The sequence below is a fragment of the Neoarius graeffei genome, chromosome 11 (genome assembly GCF_027579695.1).
Source record: "Neoarius graeffei isolate fNeoGra1 chromosome 11, fNeoGra1.pri, whole genome shotgun sequence".
NCBI classification, from domain to species: domain Eukaryota; kingdom Metazoa; phylum Chordata; class Actinopteri; order Siluriformes; family Ariidae; genus Neoarius; species Neoarius graeffei.
In genome coordinates this window covers 15,490,599-15,515,592 of record NC_083579.1, presented here as the reverse complement: position 1 = coordinate 15,515,592, position 24,994 = coordinate 15,490,599, and the positions used below count along the sequence as shown (strand labels likewise).

Sequence of the window (24,994 nt, the reverse complement as noted above, 5' to 3'; positions counted from 1 at the left end):
TTTTATCAGCTTAATTAAAATCTCGGATAACAAAATCCAATTAAAAGGAATGTTTTTAAAGAAACCTAAGCTCATCAAATCCCTTTGAAACCACAGACACTAGAGAGGAGAGGTGGTCCTGATCCAGGCAGTCGCCAGTGAACTGTCCACAATATTGAGCCCTTATTTAACCTTTATTTCACTCACACACACACACACACACACACACACACACACACACACACACACACACACACACACACACACACACTTTCCACATCAGTGAAGGAAGAAACCTTTCTGGACCAAAGGGACCACTGCATGAGCAAAGAGCAAGAGGAACTGAGAATGCATGTGAAACACAAATGAAGGTTACTCATGAAAAAAAGTAAAACAAAGAAAAAGACCTGAAGAGCAGCAAGGTTTGCTGATTTTTCCCAAGTTATCTCATCAATTAATTACGAGTGGTGTAAAACTTAACACGATACAATACAATTTCGATTCATGAGCCAATTATTTGTTTTGGTGATCCGAATACAGTGTCTTGCGAAAGTATTCATCCCCCTTGGTGTTTGTCCTGTTTTGTCACATTACAAGCTGGAATTAAAATGGATTTTTGGGGGGATTAGTACCATTTGATTTACACAACATGCCTACCACTTTAAAGGTGCAAACTGTTGTTTTATTGTGACACAAACAATAATTAAGATGAAAAAAAAAAACAGAAATCTGAAGTGTGCATAGGAATTCACCCACAAAAATCAGTACTTTGTAGAGCCACCTTTTGCTGCAATTACAGCTGCAAGTCTCTTGGGGTATGTCTCTATTAGCTTAGCACATCTAGCCACTGGGATTTTTGCCCATTCCTCAAGACATTCCTGTTCCAAGTCCTTCAAGTTAGATGGGTTGCATTGGTGTACAGCAATCTTCAAGTTATGCCACAGATTCTCAATTGGATTGAGGTCTGGGCTTTGATTAGGCCTTTCCAATACATTTAAATGTTTCCCTTTAAACGACTCCAGTGTAGCTTTAGCAGTATGTTTAGGGTCATTGCCCTGCTGGAATGTGAATCTTCATCACAGTCTTAAACTTCTGGCCGACTCAAACAGGTTTTCCTCCAGAATTGCCCTGTATTTAGTGCCATCCATCTTTCTTTCAGTCCTGACCAGCTTTCCTGTCCCTGCAGATGAAAAATATCCCCACAGCATGATGCTGCCACCACCATGCTTCACTGTAGGAATGATGTTCTCAGGGTGTTGGGTTTGCACCACACATGGCATTTCCCATGATGGCCAAAAAGATCAATTTTAGTCTCATTTGAGCAGAGAATCTTCTTCCATGTGTTTGGGGAGTCTGTCACATGCTGTTTGGCAAACTCCAAACGTCTTTTCTTCAGCAATTATTTTTTTTTTCTGGCCACTCTTCCATAAAGCCCCATTCTGTGGAGTGGACGGCTTAATACTCCCATCTCTGCTGTGGATCTTTGCAGCTCCTTCAGTGTTATCTTTGGCGTCTTTCTTGCATCTCTGATTAATGCCCTCCTTGCCTGGTCTGTGAGTTTTGGTGGGCGGCCGCCTCTTGTCAGGTTTGCAGTGGTGCCATATTCTTTCCATTTTGCGATAATGGATTTAATGGTGCTCCATGGTACAACCCCGATTCCAAAAAAATTGGGACAAAGTACAAATTGTAAATAAAAACGGAACGCAATAATTTACAAAGTTGGGACAGGGGCAATAAGAGGCTGGAAAAGTTAAAGGTACAAAAAAAGGAACAGCTGGAGGTCCAAATTGCAACTCATTAGGTCAATTGGCAATAGGTCATTAACATGACTGGGTATAAAAAAAGCATCTTGGAGTGGCAGCAGCTCTCAGAAGTAAAGATTGGAAGAGGATCACCAATCCCCCTAATTCTGCGCCGACAAATAGTGGTACAATATCAGAAAGGAGTTTGACAGTGTAAAATTGCAAAGAGTTTGAACATATCATCATCTACAGTGCATATCATCATCAAAAGATTCAGAGAATCTGGAAGAATCTCTGTGCGTAAGGGTCAAGGCTGGAAAACCATACTGGGTGCCCGTGATCTTCGGGCCCTTAGACGGCACTGCATCACATACAGGCATGCTTCTGTATTGGAAATCACAAAATGGGCTCAGGAATATTTCCAGAGAACATTATCTGTGAACACAATTCACTGTGCCATCCGCTGTTGCCAGCTAAAACTCTCTAGTTCAAAGAAGAAGCCGTATCTAAACGTGATCCAGAAGCGCGGACGTCTTCTGTGGGCCAAGGCTCATTTAAAATGGACTGTGGCAAAGTGGAAAACTGCTCTGTGGTCAGACGAATCAAAATTTGAAGTTCTTTATGGAAATCAGGGACGCCGTGTCATTCGGACTAAAGAGGAGAAGGACGACCCAAGTTGTTATCAGCGCTCAGTTCAGAAGCCTGCATCTCTGATGGTATGGGGTTGCATTAGTGCGTGTGGCATGGGCAGCTTACACATCTGGAAAGACACCATCAATGCTGAAAGGTATATCCAGGTTCTAGAGCAACATATGCTCCCATCCAGACGACATCTCTTTCAGGGAAGACCTTACATTTTCCAACATGACAATGCCAAACCACATACTGCATCAATTACAGCATCATGGCTGCGTAGAAGAAGGGTCTGGGTACTGAACTGGCCAGCCTGCAGTCCAGATCTTTCACCCATAGAAAACATTTGTGCATCATAAAACAGAAGATACAACAAAAAAGACCTAAGACAGTTGAGCAACTAGAATCCTACATTAGACAAGAATGGGTTAACATTCCTATCCCTAAACTTGAGCAACTTGTCTCCTCAGTCCCCAGACGTTTACAGACTGTTGTAAAGAGAAAAGGGGATGTCTCACAGTGGCAAACATGGCCTTGTCTCAACTTTTTTGAGATGTGTTGTTGTCATGAAATTTAAAATCACCTAATTTTTCTCTTTAAATGATACATTTTCTCAGTTTAAACATTTGATATGTCGTCTATGTTCTATTCTGAATAAAATATGGAATTTTGAAACTTCCACATCATTGCATTCCGTTTTTATTTACAATTTGTACTTTGTCCCAACTTTTTTGGAATCGGGATTGTATATTCATAGTTTGGGATATTTTTTATAACCCAACCCTGATCTATACTTCTCCACAACTTTGTCTCTGACCTGTTTGGAGGCGCCTTGGTTTTCATGTTGCTTGCTTAGTAGTGTTGCAGAGTCAGGGTCCTTCCAGAACAGGTTGATTTATACAGACATCATGTGACAGATCATGTGATACTTTGCACACAGGTGGATCTTAATCAACTAATTATGTGACTTATGAAGCGAATTGTTTGGACCAGCTCTTATTTAGGGACTTCATACAAAAGGGGGTGAATACCTATGCACACTCCAGATTTCTGTTTTTTTTTTCCATCTTAATTATTGTTTGTGTCACAATAAAACAACAATTTGCACCTTTAAAGTGGTAGGCATGTTGTGTAAATCAAATGGTGCTAAGCCCCCCAAAATCCATTTTAATTCCAGCTTGTAATGCAACAAAACAGGACAAAGACCAAGGAGGATGAATACTTTTGCAAGACACTGTAAATCTTCTATGATATGATTCGAATCAGTAACCTACGACCAATATGTGATCAACTTTGTTCAGAATCTGGGGTTGACTTACCGTGACTTCACAAATGATTATGATGTAGAGAAGGACTAGTTTAACTCTGAGTTACAGGAAAAACACTTCGGTCGCATGTTTATAATGAATTAAAATCATTTTATGATTGTTGCTGCAATCTAAAGTACCTGAGTAAGATTCAGCGGAAGTTGAACATTTTAGCCGACTTTGGAGCTCTATCTCTGGTTAAAATGAAGTCTCAGGTGCTGCTACAGAGCTCGTTATGTTTCAGTTGATCATTTCTGAGACTTTGTTGATTCAATCAAATTTTTGTTTACCTCTGTTTGTATTTTTTACTTATTAATTGTATGCATATAAACAATGCAAAACAGCATGTGGTTTTTGATTCTGAAAGAAAAGAAATAATTTCAGTCAGAACTTTTCCTTCATTAAAATTTTGTTCAAAATATTCTGAGATGGGCGACACGGTGGTGTAGTGGTTAGCGCTGTCGCCTCACAGCAAGATGGTCCAGGTTTGAGCCCCATGGCTGGCGAGGGCCTTTCTGTGCGGAGTTTGCATGTTCTCCCCGTGTCCGCATGGGTTTCCTCCGGGTGCTCCGGTTTCCCCCACAGTCCAAAGACATGCAGGTTAGGTTAACTGGTGACTCTAAATTGACCGTAGGTGTGAATGTGAGTATGAATGGTTGTCTGTGTCTATGTGTCAGCCCTGTGATGACCTGGCGACTTGTCCTGGATGTACCCCGCCTTTCGCCCGTAGTCAGCTGGGATAGGCTCCAGCTTGCCTGCGACCCTGCAGAACAGGATAAAGTGGCTAGAGATAATGAGATGAGATGAGATATTCTGAGACTCAAACTGAGAATACCTATTATTGCGTTCCTCATTGTGTCTGAGCAATCTATTTTGCACAAAACTTCAGCATCTTTGTTCATTCTTTTGTATTTGCACTTTGGATTCTGAGTAAACGTCTAACATACAAGGCTGTTTTTTATCCCAGAGCTGCTGTGCATGTACCTGTGTCACTATAGGAGGGGTGTATGGGTTGGAGGTCTGCTCTTGGTAAAGTCTGACTTGGTATGAGGTCACTGTCCCCCTGACATCCTGCTCCCGTGGTGTCTCCCAGCTCACTCGGAGTGAAGACGAGGACACCGGAGACACCTGGGGAGGCTTCATGTACTCGGGCACTGTGGGGGAGAGGATGCACAATTACACCATTATGATGAGGCATCACATGGCTGCTGTTCATCTTCACACTTCAGTAGTACTGCATTTCCATAAACATCAGCTGTTGAAGTTTGAACACAATCAATGACAAGGTGTAGAATCTCCAGAGAGCCTGACACACCTCAAATATGAAAATGAAATTGTGTACTTCCTTCTGAAATGTCATAATCAAAGCTAAAAGGTGACACTCCAAGCCCCAAATTAAAAGATGTCTCCCAGTGAGCATTTAACAGTGAAAATTATGCTAATGTCTACAAACCTGGCTCTGTGGCATGTACTCTGTGGTATCTGTCAAGAGGGTAATGTATAATCTAATACTTAATACACAGTTACTGGAAATCAACCTTCAAGAGTAATTTAGGATTGAATCGTCAGCGATTCCTCGTATCCGAATATTTCGTTCCTTCTGGTCATATCTGATGGTGGACTCGTTGATGGCTGATGAGCCTGATTCTAGCTCTGAAAACTTGGGGGCATTGATGGCACTGAAAGGTCGGTGGTGGTTAGGGTTGTGCCTCTTGTTCTTTTCTGTGCTGTTGGTTGGTTTCCAGATTTGCTCTTCTGTTCACATCAAAGACTTCCATCCTTGTACAGATGGTGTTTCGCCATTCGGCACGCTGTCTAGCTGCTTCCTCCCAGGTGTCAGGGTCTATGTTGGTTGCTTTGAGGGTCTGCTTCAGCTGGTCTTTGTAGTGTAGCATGGGGCAGCCCCGGGGGAGTTTCCCTGTGCTCAGCTTGCCGAAGGGGATCCTCCTTGGGAGTCTTGTTTTGTCCATGCGGGCAACGTGACCTAACCACCGAAAACGGTGTTTCATGATGGTTTGCTTCTATGTTGGTTGCACCAGCTCTTTCGAGGACTGTGATATTGGTGATGTAGTCCTCCCAACTGATGTTGAGGATGGTGTGGAGGTTCTTCTGATGGAACTGTTCCAGCTTCTACAGGTCTCAGTGGTGGAGGGTCCATGTTTCACATCCATAAAGGAGGATCAAGACCACAGCAGCATTGTAGACCATCAGTTTGGTTTGACGGCTGAGGTCCTTATTCTTGAGCACCTGGCTTGTGAGTCTCCCAAATGCAGGATGTGCTGCATGGAGCCTGTTCTCTATGTCCTTCATTGAAGTGCACTGGGATTGAATAGAACAATCTAAATAAGCTGAATATGATGGTTTTCTCTATATAGAATAGCATTTTGCTGTGTATCAGCCAATCATGTGGCAGAAGCGCAAAGCATAAAATAAAGCAATGTCGGCAGAAGTCAAGAGCTTGAGTTAACGTTCAAATCAAACGTCAGAATGGAGAAAAAGCCATCTTGGTGTCTTTGACCATGGCGTGGGTGTTGGTGCCAGATGGGCTGGCTGGAGTATTTCAGAAACTTCTGATCTCAGGGAATTTTCAGACACAGCAGTCTCTCGAGTTATACACAGAATGGTGTGAAAAACACTAAATGAGAGACTTATTGATGAGAGAGGTCAGAGGAGCATGACCAGACTGGCCTAGCTGACAGGAAGGCTACAGTCACGCAAAAAAACAAAAATAAAAAAAAAAACAGCAAAAAAACCCAAAACCACTCTTTACAACCGTGTTAACCAGAAAAGCATCTCATAATGCACAGCAATGTCAAAGCCTGAGGCAGAAGAGCTAGAGCAGCAGAAGACCAGATCAGGTTCCTCTCCTATCAGCTAAAAACAAGAGGCTAAGGTAGCCATAGGAGCCTTTATCCTTCCAGTTCCAGGAATGACAGATTTGTGATGATAAAGCTCATGATTGCTCTGGCCCTCTGCACACTAAACTCATATCTTGTAGGAAGTTGTAAAGTGTTATAATAAGCTTCATAATGAAGTAGATTTCGATTCTTCTAATCCTGTAAAAGAAAATGATATTCTTCTCTTCAGATGTTTTCAGCATAGTACATGTCAGGCCATGGAATGGAAGCTAGTCTTGCTATTTTTGTTGTTGTTGTATGTATCTCACCTCCCTCTGCAGTACGGCCTGTGCTCCACTCTGACGTGGTGCTGCCGGCCATGTTGACACTGAGCACTCTGAAGCGATATGCAGTGAAGGGCTCCAGATCAGACACCACCACAGTGCTCTCGGGTGGAGTCAGAACGTTCTCATTGGCTGAGTCTGAAGGCTTCTGCAGGTCCAGCCAACCAGTGCTGAGGAAAATCCTGTGTTCTGTCCTGGGACTGGTCACGTTTCCAAACGACTCATTCAGCTCTTGCATAAAGAGCTCATACCTGATAATTATACCTTGAAAGAAGAAACATAAAAGCAGTGACAGATTTTTCCTTTTCATATTGACCTTTTATAACAATGAGTGAAATCTGTACTAAGTTGTCTTTCTCTTGCATTAAAGTAGAAGCCCATCCTCTTCCAGGCGCAGAACAGAAACACTACATATAATTCTAATTTTCGACAATTTCCCAAAGACGCCTAAGCAGAAGAAATAGGATACTGTGATGTAAAGCCAGCCACTGACAACACGCAATTACATTTGCAGCCCAATATGACACAGAGAGGAAAGAAAAAAGAGAGAAAATCAGATAGACACAATTAAAAAGACAGTAGAATTGTGAGGAGAATTCTCCGAGGGTACTTTATAATGGCCCATGTTAATGAGTTAATTTGTGATAAAGCATGATAACTGGTATTAAAAGTCATTGATATACAGGAAGCTATTCTGCAGCACTTTCACTGGTGTGAGGCACAATGCATAATTGTACGCGGTAATCAACTGCCTTAAAGTGTGACGCGCAGCCCCACCGGTTTATACCACAGAATGAAGCACAGGCCGAGCCTTAATCAAGCCTCTCGGTTGTAGATTAAAGTTCGCCAGGAATTAATTTTCAGCCGGGCAGAGATCAAATAGCGTTTCTGTAATGGTGTTTCTCATTATTGTAATGATGGGGCTGAAGATTGCTAGAAGAGCATGAGGAAGATGCAGTGGATTCTTACAGCGATCATTTACAGCTATGGACAAAATATCAACATGCACATTGTGCTGCATTTAACAGAAAGTGATTAGCTCCAGTAGTTTGGGCTGTCAAAATGTTCAAAGTCTCTCTCACACCAGAATCTGCTCTTCCCAGGCAGTCTTCTGTCCCAGTACTAACCAACTCTTTAAGGCGTATGGGTGCGGTGCCGATCTCCGTTTCAATAGCCCTCGGCTTCTCGCCTATACAGCTAGGGTTACAGTGGGGGGCTAGTTCTCTGGTAACCGCGAGAGTTTGACTTCCCCACTTGCATCTGTACTGCAGCATGCCTTGCCAGATGGTAGTAGGTACCATTTTTATGATGGTCTTTGGTATGACCCGACTGTGAGTAGAACTCGCGATCTCCTGGTCAAGAGGCGGACGTGCTAACCACTAGGCAAACTTGTGGTCTTGTCGACATGTTAAGTATCCATAAATACATTTGTAAATCTTCTCATTATTTCTGTAAAGCTGCTTCGAGACAATATCTACTGCTAAAAATAGAATACAAATAAAACAGAATTTTGCAAAAATAAACCTGACTCTTGAGCATATGGATGGTACACAATCCTTTCTTCCAAACAACAGTCCCACAATCCCCTGCTTTACCGTTTGGCATGGCGGGTGGCTCCCAGTCGACTTGCAGCTGTGATGGAGACAGTGTGGTCACACGTGGTGCTAGCTGCTGCTGCGGTGAAGCCTGTGCTGTGACCGCAGCGACATTGGCAGAGCGAGAACAGCCTCCATTGGTGCAGGCCTGGAGGCTGAAGGTGTAGTGGGTGAACGGGTGCAGCGCATCAACTGTGACCTTTGACCCCAGGCCATGGTAATGAAGGCTCTCCTCTCCACTCTGTTCTTCCACTGAACTCAGGGTGTAGTGCTCCACAGGGCCTGAGGTCTTCGGAGGCTTGGTCCAGTTGAATGAAATGCTGGTGGGGTTAATCCGACCCACAATGGCCAGCTGCAGTTCACTGGGATCAGGGACAGAGGACAGAGTGCGCAGAGAGACAGTGGAGCTGCTGGTGTTGCCGTGGACATTGCTGGTGATGAGCTGGTAGGTGTAGAGAGTGTATGGAGACAGGCCACTGTCTGTGAAGTGCATCATTCCTGTATGGAGGAGAAACACAGTATGGATGTCGTTGAGAGTGTGGCATTATCATTTCCACGTGACCTACACAGGGGTGGTGCCAGGGGGTGGCCAGTGATGGACAAGGCCACCCTAAATTAATGTCTGGCCACCCCTCCGGCCACCCCCAACACTGCTTTGTTAGCAACTTTTTTGCGGAACTATATCTGTATGCAGTTGTTCCCATACGGACGCAATTCAACAGCGCACTCTCAAACCAGTAGTTCTCCACCCAAACAGTAGGTGGTAGTAATACACTCAAATTGAATATCAACCACCAACAACACAATTACAGAAGAAAAACAAGTAGCTGTCTATAGATGACTTGCAACCACGTGATCAAAATGTGCTACGTCTTGAGCGTCCGCCATGATGGTGGATATACAAAGCAACTAGGACCCCGTCCACACGTAGCCGGGTATCTGCTAAATCGAAGATATTTTTCTACGTTTTGGCCTGTCATCCACATGAAAACACATCAAAAACGAATATTTTAAAAAACTCCGGGCAAAGTGAAGATTTTTGAAAACTCCGTGTATGCCTTTTCGTGTGGACAGAGATAACCGGAGGTTTGCGTTTTAGAATGTCACAATCTGCGCCAAAAAAATGACAACAAATCTGCCCTGACGTCAAACGTGCGACCTTTGTTTACTGCAGAAGCCAGATTAAGCATGGACTTAAGCTAGCCGCACACCACGGCGATCCACGCGGTACCGAACCGACCCATTTCAGAGCCGACTCCCGACAGGGCACGCACATATCCCCCGACTGTTGATGAGTGCAGTCGCGATTGAAGCGACACGTGACAACTTAATAGCTTTGTGATTGGCTATTGGATATATTTACTGTTAAATCCAACACTTGAAGATGCTACAGGCTGAATTACAAATGACACAACATGGAATATGTAGCGCACTATCTAGGCTGCATGAGCTATTATTTCCAACCTTAAATAGTGCACTTATATAGGGGAGTTAAAGTGATTTGGAATTCAGCCACACAACTTGAGCAGAGTGGCTTTCCAGCCCACTGTGTCTATGGATAAAGCTTCAGTCTATGGAATTACAGTATATACCTGCATTAGGTGCTACCAACACGTAGTTCTCACGCTAGAAATTGTGTTTAATGATGTCACGTGTTATATGCGAAAGATATGATTGGTTATTGCTAGCGACTCTCGCCGATCAGTCTGGCTCCTGATTAGTTTTTCGAATCGGCTGTGAGATGAGTCGGTACCATCGAAAACTAGTCTTTACACCTGACTCGCGACTTCAGTTGGCTCAGTACGCTGAAAATCGGCGTAGTGTGCGGCTAGCTAAAGAGTAATGGATCAGAGTAGTGCCTTGAAAGTGTTAATTATTGTGCAGGTGCTATTTACATCTTTAATTTTAGAAGCCCAACTACTGCTCCAAGAGCACAGGCGATGTGATTAGGGGGTAGGATTTGGGGAAATAATGCCATCTACAGGTTGGGAATGCTTATGAATGTGATTGAAAACGCAGATGTTCGGTTATGTGTGGAAGGGATTTTTTTCGAAGACGAGGTGGTGTGGATAAAACATTTTTATAAACGGAGGGGGGGAAATGTTCGGTTTTAAAAATACCCGGCTACGTGTGTACATGGCATAGGATGGTAGCTGCTGAAAGCGTGTCTGTAAACAATGATGAACTTTCTCATTATTACCACGATTTCAACGATTGAGCGAAGATAGATATGCATGGTTTTGACCCATATTATTTTAAAAAGTCAGGTTTTTCTGAAGATAAGATGCTTCTACTGACCATCGAGTACGAATACAGGTCATTTTGTCCAAAGCCTTTTTCATATGCACTATCAGTTATTTTATATTTCAGGTATTTGTTTGTTTGCTTGTTTGTTTGTTTGAAAAAAAGGAGGAATTCTCAATGGAATCTGACTGAAGCAAAACACATTTTTGTAAAGCAAATGAGTGCCATATTATGGATCATGTTAAATCTTTAGGCGCCGAGCAGTGCTCTCGCAGGGGCTTCATTCGCGAACACCTGAAATATAAAATAATTGATAGTGCTTATGAAAAAGGCTTTGGACGAAACGTCTTAACTATTGGACGAAGTGTCCTGATCCCCTCATCTCCTCTCTGTACTAAGCCTCAGAGTTTCCTCTTTCCAAATCATGGACGGAATTCGAAAAAATCGGAACGTGCCACGGTCACGAGTAGAAGTACCTTCTCATATACACACACGTGTGTGTGTGTGTGTGTGTGTGTGTGTAAATTTTTTAAATTATTGTGTGAGCTTTATCACCAATTAAAAAGACACAATTTTCACAACTGTTTAAGTTTTTTTTTTTTAAATCAGCTTAATAATACATTAAAAAGCTTGTTATGCAGGTCTTCATGATGTAATTCTACATGGCAGTCACTGCCTGCCCAAATTAATAAGTGAGTGACCAAGAAACACCACTAAGACCTACAGCGACTTGCCCCACAGAAAAATAACAACAAGAAGATATCGGTTTATATGCCACCCCTGTGTGAACAGTGGTCTAAGTCTGGCCACCCCTAGAAAAATGGTCTGGCTCCGCCACTGCACCTACACACTTGTCTTACCTATTCTTGTCAGGACTTCCCATTGACAGTTGTTAAACACAACTAATTAAAGCCATGCTTCTTCCTTAACCTTAAGCTTCGCAACCAAAAGGAAACTTTTTTTAATAAAAGGAAAGAAAAGCAGCTTTCATTGTGGGGACAAGCCAAAAGTCCCTACGAAGTTAAAACTGTCCAATATTCCTGCCCCTGTTTGTTGTATTATGTACCTAATTAGATGTTTCTACAGTTGAGATCAACAGTTTACATACAGCTAGGTGAAAAACATTTTATAACATTTCCCTAAGCATTAATTTCAAAATAAAAGCTAAGAGACATATTTATTTCAGCCTTTATTTACAGTGTCTTACAAAATTATTCAACCCCCTTGGTGTTTGTCCTGTTTTGTTGCATTACAAGCTGGAATTAAAATGGATTTTTGGGGGGTTAGTACAGTTTGGTTTACACAACATGCCTACCGCTTTAAAGGTGCAAACTGTTGTTTTATTGTGACACAAACAATAATTAAGATGAAAAAAAAAACCCAGAAATCTGGAGTGTGCACAAGTATTCACCCCCTTTCGTATGAAACCCCTAAATAAGAGCTGGTCCAACCAATTCACTTCATAAGTCACACAATTAGCTGATTAAGAACAAAGTGTCACATGATGTGTATATAAATCAACCTGTTCTGGAAGGACCCTGACTCTGCTACACTACTAAGCAAGCAACATGAGAACCAAGGAGCCTCCAAACAGGTCAGAGACAAAGTTATGGAAAAGTATAGATCAGGGTTGGGTTATAAAAAATATCCCAAACTTTGAATATCCCACGGCGTACCATTAAATCCATTATAGCAAAATGGAAAGAATATGGCATCACTACAAACCTGACAAGAGAAGCTCACCCACCAAAACTCACAGACTGGACATGGAGGGCATTAATCAGAGATGCAACAAAGACACCAAAGATAACACTGAAGGAGCTGCAAAGATCCACAGCAGAGATGGGAGTATCTGTCCATAGGGCCACTTTAAGCCGTACACTCTACAGAGCAGGGCTTTATGGAAGAGTGGCCAGAAAAAAATTAATTGCTTAAGAAAACACATTTGGAGTTTGCCCAATAGCATGTAGCACATAGAAGAATATTCTCTGGTCAGATGAGACTAAAATTGATCTTTTTGGCCATCATGGGAAATGCCATGCGTGGTACAATCCCAACACCCTGAAAACACCATTCCTACAGTGAAGCATGGTGGTGGCAGCATCATGCTGTGGGGATGTTTTTCATTTGCAAGGACAGGAAAGCTGGTCAGGACTGAAGGAAAGATGGATGGCACTAAATACAGGGCAATTCTGGAGGAAAACCTGTTTGAGTCGGCCAGAAGTTTAAGACTGTGATGAAGATTCACATTCCAGCAGGACAATGACCCTAAACATACTGCTAAAGCTACATTGGAGTGGTTTAAAGGGAAGCATCTTGGAATGGCCTAGTCAAAGCCCAGACCTCAATCCAATTGAGAATCTGTGGCATAACTTGAAGATTGCTGTACACCAGCGCAATCCATCTAACTTGAAGGAATGGGCAAAAATCCCAGTGGCTAGATGTGCTAAGCTAATAGAGACATGCCCCAAGAGATTTGCAGCGGTAATTGCAGCAAAAGGTGGCTCTACAAAGTATTGATTTTGGGGGGCTGAATACCTATGCATACTTAATCATCTTAATTATTGTTTGTGTCACAATAAAAAAAACAATTTTCACCTTTAAAGTGGTAGGTATGTTGTGTAAATCAAATGGTCCTAACCCCCCCAACAATCCATTTTAATTCCAGCTTGTAATGTGACAAAACAGGACAAACACCAAGGGGAATGAATACTTTTGGAAGACACTATACTATATCACGTTTTCAGCAGTACAAATGTTGACATACACTGTGTTATTTTTGGTGGCATTGACTTTTAATTGCTTAACTTGAATCAAACGCTTGGGGTGGCTTTCCACATGCTTCTCACGATACTTTAGCGGAAATTTTACCCATTCCTCTTGACAGAACTGGTGTGACTCAGGCAGGTTTATGGGTCTCCTTACTTGGGCATGCTTTTTCAGTTCAGTCCACAAATTCTCACTGGGACTCAGGTCAGGATGATGTGATGTGATGTGATGTGATGGCCACTCCAATACTTTACTGTCTTTAAGCCATTTTGTTACCACATTGGAGGTGTGTAAATGACAAAACTGTCAGATATTCCTACCTTTGAGGGAACACTGCGTCTCCTCCAAAATATAAAAATATATACACCCTGATCCTGTGTAACGCATATCACGTACTAAGGCAAACATAAATTCAGCTTCCAAACAAGAAAACCCTCTTGGATATGTGGGCACTAATAAATGCTGCTGTAATTGTAAAGATCATCCTGTGCTTATTCCTGAACTCTTCTGTTTGACTTTACATTTGTAAAATTTGAACCATTTATAATCGCACTACCCTGTTTCACTAAGAAAAGCATGGGTTCTTTTTGGATTATCGTTCCTCTCCAAGTTTCTTCCTCATGTCATCTGAGAGAGTCTTCCTTTGCCATCGTCACCTCTGGCTTGCTCATTATAGATCTAAATCTAAGTCTACATCTGGATTTGTGTAAAGCTGCTTTGTGACAATGTCTATTGTTAAAAGCATGATATAAATATTGAACTGAACTGACTAACCGAACGGAAGCTGGCTGTAGCTGGTATGGATTGGCTCCAGGTTCCGGAGAAGTGTGTAGGTGAGGGCGTTGCTGTTGGGGGAATCTGGGGTGTTCCAGGTCAGCTCCACAGTGCTGGCATTGAGTGCGGTGCCCATCGGAGGAGGCTGCTGTCTGGGCTCTGAACAGTGGGTGAGAGAAGAGAGAAATAAGGATGATTAACGATCTTTAGGGTCACAGTGAAAAAACAACAACATCATTGGCCAAGGAAAAACAGCAAGGTTAAAGATCTTGCTGCCGGCAAATGCAACAAATGGACTGTGTATAAAAAGGATGGGGGAGCTTTCTGGGCCAAACATGCAGCGCACTTAAAATGCACTAACTTAATAAAACAGATTTGTGGGGGGTGGAAGCCTGAGGCATTAAGTGTGGCACCCCCCAAGACCAGGGATACATTAGGGCTGTAAAATGCATGAAAGAATGTGCAATAGCTAAATATATATATATAAACATATAACTTCTAAACAATGCGTGTGTCAGGAAAGAAAGCAAACAGGTCCGTGTTTAGCGAGCGAAAGCACAGGGTCTACATACACTTAAGTGTTGCTACTGTAAACACAACCAAGGACAAAAAAGTTGAAATGGTTCTACAGAATCAAAAGTCCATCTGGAGGACCATATGAAAATGGTTTTTGAGTTGTGACCTTTACTGCAGCCCAAGTGGTTGGCCGGGTCCATGTGACTCGCTCCTTCGACACACAGTTCACATTTCTCGCCCGTCACAAACAGCTTGCACAGGCACCGGCCTGTCTCAGCATGGCAGGAGCCGCTGAAACTCCCTGCTGGATCACAGCCACACTGCTCACACCTAGACACGGAGTAGACACAAGAGAAGGAAGTTCTCATGCACAGATCTGGTGTATGACATCAAATCAGTCACCAAAAGTTTAGTCCAGATTTATTTGCATTGTGGAGAAGTTGTGTTTTCACAGGGGACCTGGCCTTGAGGAGATGAGAAGGTTACGCACAGACACTAAAAAAGAGACATTTACTGATGCACACATACAGCTTGAAGGAAGGATGTTGTAGAGTGTGAAGGGATGTAACCCCAGTGGACATGGTGAAGGGTGATGTGAGGGCCAAGAGCCTGACACTCTCCTGACACTCTCACATGCAGCTGAGAAAAGCCCAAGATTCTTAATGAGCCGCAAATTTGTCCTGTCATCTGGGGGGAGGAGGAATTTCTTCATCACTTTCTGACACGGTTCGACCTTGACTCTTCACAAGGAAACACAACTTCTCAATAATTGTTCATCCATGCAGATAAAAGCCATAAAATAAATGCGCCACAATAAAAACATTTTGAAGTCCTACTTGCTTGTGATATGAAATTTTGGACACTGATATATCTCGCAATTAGAGATAACGTGTCCCGAAAGTGTGTCTGCGTGGGCTCAGGCCAGATGCTGAAAATAGGCTTGGTGTGCAAAGTTTGCTTTGTGTAAACTAAACATGATTGAACAAGTTCCAGCGGCCACTAGAATAAACAGGTAAATTACATTCCTAGTTTGTAAGCAGAAATGGATCTTCCCCATGCAATAAAACTGTTTTCCTCCAAGGTTAAATGATTAGCCAACCACTGCATTCTGGGTAGGCTGGCTTATGTCATCTGCTGTGATGGGAAATATTCCATAACCATATTGTGGCCTTTTAACTACCCCCATTAGATGAACCACATTGGACAGAGCAATATAATATCCACAAAATACGATGCACAAGCCTATTGATTTTGAAGGAGGTAGGGTAAATCAGTTTGTAATATTTATATAAAGAAATCTTTATTTGGTGGATTCTCCTGATGTCATTCAAGCTCCTTGGTAATCATTTTAAATAGTTCATTTTTCATCCCTACTGTGAATAAGTGCAAGTGGGAGATCCATCATGACACATATGGATTAGCGATTTGTGATGTCTGGTAGGCGTTTCTGTTGATGTACAAAAAAAAAAACCAAAACCCCTCACACATTTTCAGCATCTCATCACAATTAATATTCAGTCAACCTGCAGTGCTTACAAACATCCAAGATTTTATTTTGGAAAGGTAAATGATGTTAATGTGGAAGCTGCTTATGGTGGCTCCCATGGTTTTTTTCTGCTTTGCTCAGCATGGCTCGAGGTTAAATATCTCCTTGGAGCGTTCTTGAAGGTCGTTCAAACAAGACTCCGGACCAAACGTACCTAAGGGTGGTATGGTCTCAGAAACCCGATAATATATTTTAAAAAATGCTGAATATAACATAATAATAATAATAACAATAATAATAATAATAATAATAATAATAATAATAATAATAAAAACAGTATGAAAGGATTTGCGTTTGTGTCTTGTCTGAGGTCATATGCCCCAAGCTGGTGAGTTGCTGAGGTGTATATAATTAAGGTGGCTATAATGCATGACATATTTATTGCTTAATTGATGTATCTGACAAATCAAGTGTTCCGAGAGCATTAAAGCATATGATCATTTATGATCATTTAGGCAGGTTACTGTAATGGCTGCTCTGACCTTTTATGAACACAGGCTGGACCTGCAGGCCATCAAACTGCTAACTAGCTCAAATAGCCATAGAGAAGTGGAAAGACATGGTTATATACACAAGACTCAGTCATCAGTGCTATCCATGGAGGGAGGAGGGGAAATTAGAGGCTTCTACACTTTACTTACGCCAAGGCTAGAGACATTTTATAACTTCCCACATTTCATCTTACCATACATTTCCTGCTTTAAGTCAATTAAATTATCTACTTTATTTCCATAAAGAGGTTATTTCAAAATTATAGCAACAAGACAGATTTATGTCAGATTTTCAGTAGGTCAAGTGCTGTGAGTATTGGTGGCATTGCCTTTTAATTGCTAATTAAAATAAGCAGACGTCCAGCAAAACATCCTCACAACACAATGCCGCCACCCCATGCTTCACAGTTGGGACAGTGTTCTGTGGATTAAAAGCCTCACCCTTTCTTCCTATGTGACACAAATTGTTATGGCCAAAGAGTTCTATTTTTGTTTCGTCTGACCAGAAACTTCTCCAAAACGCTGGGGATCACCTGAAAAGTTCAGTCTGTATTTTTCATACCAGTCTTGGAGTAGGGACTACTTTCTGAAAGACGGCCTTTCAGGCCATGCTGATGTAGGACTCTCTTAAGGGTGGGTATATTTTGTATGATGTACTTTGGTATCTGATGCCACCAACTCCTTCACCAGTTCCTTTGTTGATGTTTTGACATTCAGTTGAACCATTTTGTACCAAAGCTTGCTTATCCCTGGGGGTTAATTTGTGCCTCCTTCCCAAATGAGTTGATCAATGTTGTTTATGTTGTTTATACATATGCTTATGGTGCTTCCATTTGTTTAGGAATTACTCCCAAGTCACAAGGGTATTCCTTATTAACTCCTAATTATGACAGTCAGAAGCTTCTACCAGTTTGTAACAACTTTCTAATTTGGTGCAGGGAGGAACTGGAAACAGGAGCAACAGTTCAAGGTGCACTTTATTTAACTTTCACTTTTCAGTGAATAATAGCACACACACACACACACACACACACTCTGGGGAATGCAGCTCTCTCTCTAGTTACTGGCTTTCTGAAAGACACACATTAATCGAGAGCCAGTAATTAGACACAGATGTAACTCATCACATTACCTGCTGGTTCAAACCGACTCTTCGCTGTTCACAGCCGACGCTCGACCATGCCCTTGCTGCCACACAACCCTACCGTCTGACTCAGACCCGGGACCCTTCTGGCCTGCAGCTGACTCCCCCCTGGCAGGAGAGGTAATGTGCCACCACCATCCGTGACCCCGGCCTGTGGACCACTTCAAACTTGAAGGGCTGAAGGGCCAGATACCAACGAGTGAGCTGCGCATTGGCATCCTTCATGTGGTGGAGCCACTGGAGTGGGGCATGGTCGGAACAGAGCATGAATGGGTGTACTAGTAGGTCGCACCAGAGGGTGAGGACTGCCTACTTCATGGCCAAACACTCCTTCTCTGTGGTACTGTACTTCGACTCTCGCATCGAGAGCTTGCAGCAGATGTACAACACCAGGCGCTCCTCCCTCTCCACCACCTGGGACAAAACTGCCCCCAGCCATAGGATTATGATGAGCTGCATGGAATAAAAGTTCCCTATGGCTCTTTGGGACCAACAACTGTCTCATCTCTTCCTGCCTCATTTGATATAATCCATCCTTAAGAACAGAGAAATATGGAAAGGAAAGAGCAATGTTAGGCTGGAGGTTTTGGCCATCGATTACTCTCACTTGGTCAAAAGCATGCCTCAGAGTCTCTTTCACATCTGCTATAGTGAGAAATCCATGGGACTCCCCAGAGAGAGAGGAGGGGCAGTACCCTCCCCCCCTCTCCATGTCATCATGATGCAGAGCTGACACTAGCCAATGTTGCCACGGGATTCCCCTGTGACATGCTAATGCAGGGCCCATCCACTACTAACTGTTTTATTAGTGTACTAAACCCCGGCCAATCTGTTCCCAGGATAAGTGGATGGGTGAGGCTTGGGCTAACCACTGCCACCACACTATGCTTCTCACCCTGGAAATGAATAGTGATGGGCATTAGCAGATATTTGTGAACATCCCCATGTACACACTGCACCTTCACCAATAGTGCATTTCTTGGTGCCTCACTTTGATGAATAGAGGTCTGATTATAACCAGGATCCACCAAAGCCTGATGAATTCTCAGAGAGACACAGTATGTTCCTGCTTGATTGGAGGAAGCCCGCAGCGTGTCAGGAATGTGAATCAGAATCCCTGCCTCTTTGCAAAAATGCTGACCCTGGGAAATCCCATCCTTCCTGCTGTGCTGACTGACCTGCCTGGACATGCTCCCAATTCTGGTGGGCACGGATGGGTCCACTTGTGGAGAGAGAGAGGGCATTAGTGGCAGCACAGACCCAGAAGGAGAAGGGGTTTGAGGAGACATGAGGACAGACACGAGAACAGGGAGTGGGAGTCAGGGGAATTGGCTCTGTCTCCATGGGGCAAGGGTAAGGGAGGGGCGAGGAGAGGGATGGGGGGGCGAGAGAGAGAGAGAGAGAGAGAGAAGCTGCAGGAGCATCTGATCCTGGAAATTCTGTCAGGTGGTCCTCTGCCAGCCAGACTGCTTCCTCCACTGATGCTGTGCAGTGACACTGGATCCACGTCAAGGTCTCACTTGGTAGCTGGGTAACGAACTGCTCCAGTGTCACGTAATGGATGACATCCTCCATGTCACACTCTCCTGCCAGCAGCCACTGTCAACAGGCATCCTGGAGCTGTTGTGTGAAAGCAAATGGGCATCCAACTCCTCCTTATACCAGTGTGTGGAAATGCTGGCGATGCTCTTCTGGGTCACGTCCAACCTGTTGCAGTATAGCCCACTTCAGGACTGGGTGCTCCAGCATGCTGGTCACCAGGAGCTACCAAGTTAGAAGCTGTGCTTCCCCTGACAAAAACAGCAATAGGTGGGCTACCAACCGTGAGATTGGCCATGAGCTCACCTATGCGACAAATCTGAACAGCTTGAGGAAGTCTTCGGGGTCAACCTGCAGCCCCATCTTGACCAGGTGAATGGGAATGGGAATGCTGGCCGCAGGAGTGACCACTGGAGTACCCGCTAACTGGACCAAGCACTGCATCACCTGCTGGTCCTTCGCCTTGGCCTCGAGCAGGGCCTGGAAGTGCTGCCCCTGTTCGATGGACAGCACGAATAGGTCTTGGTGCTGGCACTGGAGGTTGTTGGCGAGTGCCTGGAGGAGTTCCCTGACTGGTTTGGACTCCATGGCAGTGTTTGTTCCTCAATCCTGGGTTTCAGCACAAGTGTAACAACTTTCTATGTTGGGGCAGTGAGGAACTGCAAACAGGAGTGACAGCTCAAGGAGTGCTTTATTTTAACTTTCACTTTTCAGTGAATATTAACACACTCATGCACACACACATTGGGGAATGCAGCTCTCTCTCTTTCTCTCTCTCATTACTGGCTGACCAAAAGACACAGAAGCACACATTAATCGACAGCCAGTAATTAGACACAGGTGTAACTCATCACGTTACCTGCTGGTTCAACCTGATTCCTCGCCATTCACAGCCGACGCTCAACCATGTCCCTGCTGCCACAAAGTCATTACAGCAATTCCTGGAATCTTTTAAATCTGCCTCTGATTGATTTCACCTCTGATGTTCATAAAGTAGATGCCATAACAGACTCGCCAAAAGAAATGTATGGTAAAATGAAATGTGTGGAGTTGTGAAAAACTGAGGTTGAATATCTTTAGTCTAGGTGTACGTGAACAATCATGCACTTTTTTTTTTCTTGTAGGGGTAGGTAGTTAGAGGGTACAACTAACCTGCCCATGATGGGGTTAAAACCAAAGTAAAGGTCCTGGCATTGGTCACACTTTCGGCCAGCTAGTGATGAATCAGTACACACACATTGCCCCGTATCTGCAGCACACACTTGTCCAACTGCTCCCACTGGGTGACAGTCGCAGGCCTCACACAGACCATGATGCTTGTCTGAATGGAAGTAGCCTACAGTAACAATACAAAACAAACAAACAAAAAAATAAAATGATTTCCTGATTTCAAATGAGATACATAAGCCTTCATTCATAGTTTGCCACACTGGACCATGTGGCTATCTTAGCAAGAGCAAATGGATCATGTTGTACTTTCAAGAGAAGAAGGAAAGACTGTGAAACTCAAGGGCATCATTCAGACTGGAAGGACCAGCAGGTTTGAGATGTTTCAATCACAGCCTTCTCCCCAGCCCACGGGTGAAATATGAGTGAATGGAGCCGTGACACACATGGTGGGGGCGGGAGTGGGGGACGGGGAGGGCCCAAACAGAGTCATCAGCTCTTGTAGATGGATCTCCCCCTCTCTCCCTGCGCTTTCAATTTTCTCCTGCCAGCACCACTCTCGGTGCACATGCTTTATGTGCTGTGTGGACCGGAAGGCTCAGCGGAAAGCTGGGTACACCCTGCACTATTTCATCAGGTGGTGTGGGTGAGAACGAGAAACTGTACATCCCTGTCTGGTTACTGCATCAAGCTTCCATGGGGTGCTCTATGAAGAACCATAAGTGAAGGATATTCATTTTTTTAATGTATGATTATTCTCTACTCTACTGATTAGCACTAATAACCTTGGTTCTAAAAGTAAAATGGGAGATTTCTAGGAAAAAGAAAGGCAAACAGAAACTATTCAACTGCATGCTACTAGGTGATTTATACAGTATTTATTATAGTTAATGTATAGTGTATAATAATATAATTATTATATTGTTTCTTTAACATATATACTGGGTTATGTAGGCGAGTTGATTTTTCTAGTACATTGACTAGTGGGACTGTTGACTACTTGGGGAATTAGGAAAAAACAGCAAGGCAGATAATAAAGAAGTGCATGCTGATGGTTAAAAATCATTCTAAGTATATTTGCACAAGACTATGCTGGGAAAATATTTAACAGTTATTCCATGAAATCGAGTCGTACATGAGCTGATAGCCAATGAGGCACGTAGCACCGAGTTGGCTATAAGCCATTTACAACGAGATTGAGAGGAATAACTGTTTTATTCTATCCACATTCACTGGATTTTGAGAAACAGAGCATTTTTATTTGTATTTTTTGCAAATTTGATAAATAAAAACTTTACACAAAATGTCTGACAAAATCATTTCCACTTAGAATGTAAACAAACTGGCGAAATGACAGGAGCAATTTATGAAAAATGTGATAATACTAATTCTTGAAAAAATTAAAAGATACGTTCTTACTATTAAATACTTCCATTCCATATTTTGTTGCTTTTTTGGTATTTTTGGGGTTTTGTTTTCGAGCAGAGTTTTTATTTCGTCTTCGGTTGGTTCAGCAACATGCACCGCCATTTTGGTTTTCTTCTTCTCCTTTAGGGTTTTTTTGGCGGTTGGTAAACCAACTTAAAGGTGCATTACTGCCACCGACTGGGCTGGAACAGGAGATATTGGGGAAAAAACAAACAAGCTAGATTCTTTTAGCTATTTCTGTTTCTTTTAAATACTTGATAACAAAGCCACAATTTTGTTTTTCTCTACTCACGGTATATGAGCTGATAACCCAGTAGTAGAGTACCCAATCAGAGCAGGCAATTGCTCATATCCAGTGAATGTGGATAGAATATATATTTTTATTTACCTTTGTTTTAATGGAAGGTGTTCATTCTGTTATCACTTTGTATGTACATCTTAATGCATTGTACAATTTTTTTTTTGCTTTCACTTTGGAAAAGGCAACTAGTTTTTTGTTTGTTTGTTTGTTTTTTAAATTAAAACTACTGGTCAACTAGTTAACTGGTTAATCCCTTACACGGTACAGGCTGTACAGGTGTCTGTTTTCCAAATATCACAAATATAATGTTAAGAGGGGCAGCACGGTGGTGTAATGGTTAGCATTGTTGCCTCACAGCAAGAAGGTCCTGGGTTCGAGCCCAGTGGCCTATGAGGGCCTTTCTGTGTGGAGTTTGCATGTTCTCCGCATGTCTGCATGGGTTTCCTCTGGGTGCTCCGGTTTCCCCCACAGTCCAAATACATACAGGTTAGGCTAATTGGTGGCTCTAAATTGACAGTAGGTGTAAATGTGAGTGTAAATGGTTGTTGGTCTTTATGTGTCAGCCCTGCGATGACCTGGTGACTTGTCCGGGGTGTACCCCACCTCTCACCCACAGTCAGCTGGGATAGGCTCCAGCTTGCCTGCGACCCTGCACAGGATAAGTAGCTACAGATAATGGATGGGGGCGGCACGGTGGTGTAGTGGTTAGCGCTGTCGCCTCACAGCAAGAAGGTCCGGGTTCGAGCCCTGTGGCCGGCGAGGGCCTTATTGTGCGGAGTTTGCATGTTCTCCCCGTGTCCGCGTGGGTTTCCTCCGGGTGCTCCGGTTTCCCCCACAGTCCAAAGACATGCAGGTTAGGTTAACTGGTGACTCTAAATTGACCGTAGGTGTGAATGTGAGTGTGAATGGTTGTCTGTGTCTATGTGTCAGCCCTGTGATGACCTGGCGACTTCTCCAGGGTGTACCCTGCCTTTCGCCCATAGTCAGCTGGGATAGGCTCCAGCTTGCCTGTGACCCTGTAGAACAGGATAAAGCGGCTAGAGATAATGAGATGAGATGAGATGATGGATGGATGGATAATGTTACGAAAGAGATTTAAGAACAATAATGCTAACAATAGCCAAAAGTATGTGGACACCTGATTATCACATTCCACAAACTGTTACCACAAAATTGGAAGCACACAACTATACAGGATGTCCAGATCTCAACCCCACCCAACACCTTTGCGATTAACTGGAACACCAGGCCCCCTCACCTGACATCAGGGTGTGATCTCACTAAAGCAGAACACAAATCCCCGCAGCCACGCCCCAGGATCTACAGTGGTGCTTGAAAGTTTGTGAACTCTTTAGAATTTTCTATATTTCTGCAAAAAATATGACCTAAAACATCATCAGATTTTCACCCAAGTCTTAAAAGCAGATAAAGAGAACTCAGTTAAACAAATAAGACAAAAATATTATACTTGGTCATTTATTTATTGAAGAAAATGATCCAATATTACATACCTGCGAGTGGCAAAAGGTATGTGAACCTCTAGGATTAGCAGTTAATTTGAAGGTGAAATTAGAGTCAGGTGTTTTCAATCAATGGGATGACAATCAGGTGTGAGTGGGCACCCTGTTTTATTTAAAGAACAGGGATCTATCAAAGTCTGATCTTCACAACACATGTTTGTGGAAGTGTATCATGGCATGAACAAAGGAGATTTCTGAGGACCTCAGAAAAAGCATTGTTGATGCTCATCAGGCTGGAAAAGGTTACAAAAACATCTCTAAAGAGTTTGGACTCCACCAATCCACAGTCAGACAGATTGTGTACAAATGGAGGACATTTAAGACCATTGTTACCCTCCCCAAGAGTGGTTGACCAACAAAGATCACTCCAAGAGCAAGGCGTGTAATAGTCAGCGAGGTCACAAAGGACCCCAGGGTAACGTCTATGGCTACGTTTACATTAGACCGTATCTGTCTCGTTTTCTTCGCGGATGCACTGTCCGTTTACATTAAACCACCTGGAAACGCTGGGAAACGGGAATCCGCCAGCGTCCACGTATTCAATCCAGATCGTGTCAGCTCCGGTGCTGTGTAAACATTCAGAATATGCGGATACGCTGTGCTGAGCTCTAGCTGGCGTCTCATTGGACACCGTCACTGTGACATCCACCTTCCTGATTCGCTGGCGTTGGTCATGTGACGCGACTGCTGAAAAATGGCGTGGACTTCCACCTTGTATCACCTTTCATTAAAGAGTATAAAAGTATGAAAATACTGCAAATACTGATGCAAATACTGCCCATTGTGTAGTTATGATTGTCTTTAGGCTTGCCATCCTTCCACTTGCAAGTGGTAAGTGATGTGCGCTGGGATCACACACACAGCGGCTCAGTCCCGAAAACACTGCTAGTGTGCTTCACTCGCGCGCTCTGTGAGCTGCGCAGGGCCGGAGTGCGCACCCTCCAGAGGGCACTCGCTGTTCAGGGCGGAGTGATTTGGAGCGCAGGATGCCTGCGGAGCTGAGTGTATCCGTGTATTGGTATTGTTGTGTGCACGCAAATCGTGTATTGGTGTTGCTGTGTGCACACTAATCGTTTTAAAAACTTTAATCTGATGATCCGCTGATACGGTCTAATGTA

General features: G+C 43.3%; 1 protein-coding gene across 1 annotated transcript in view; it reads right to left on the bottom strand.

The window, feature by feature from the left end:
• The window catches only part of ush2a (Usher syndrome 2A (autosomal recessive, mild)), a 500,620-nt gene that overhangs the window by 343,310 nt on the left and 132,316 nt on the right, over nucleotides 1–24,994 (bottom strand). Inside the window, exons 13-18 of the mRNA XM_060934842.1 lie at nucleotides 20,613–20,796; nucleotides 14,907–15,070; nucleotides 14,225–14,383; nucleotides 8,438–8,935; nucleotides 6,828–7,106; nucleotides 4,646–4,815 (exon numbers count right to left, since the gene is read on the bottom strand). Coding sequence (XP_060790825.1) covers nucleotides 4,646–4,815; nucleotides 6,828–7,106; nucleotides 8,438–8,935; nucleotides 14,225–14,383; nucleotides 14,907–15,070; nucleotides 20,613–20,796 — 1,454 coding nt within the window. The remainder of the gene's footprint in view (nucleotides 1–4,645; nucleotides 4,816–6,827; nucleotides 7,107–8,437; nucleotides 8,936–14,224; nucleotides 14,384–14,906; nucleotides 15,071–20,612; nucleotides 20,797–24,994) is intronic.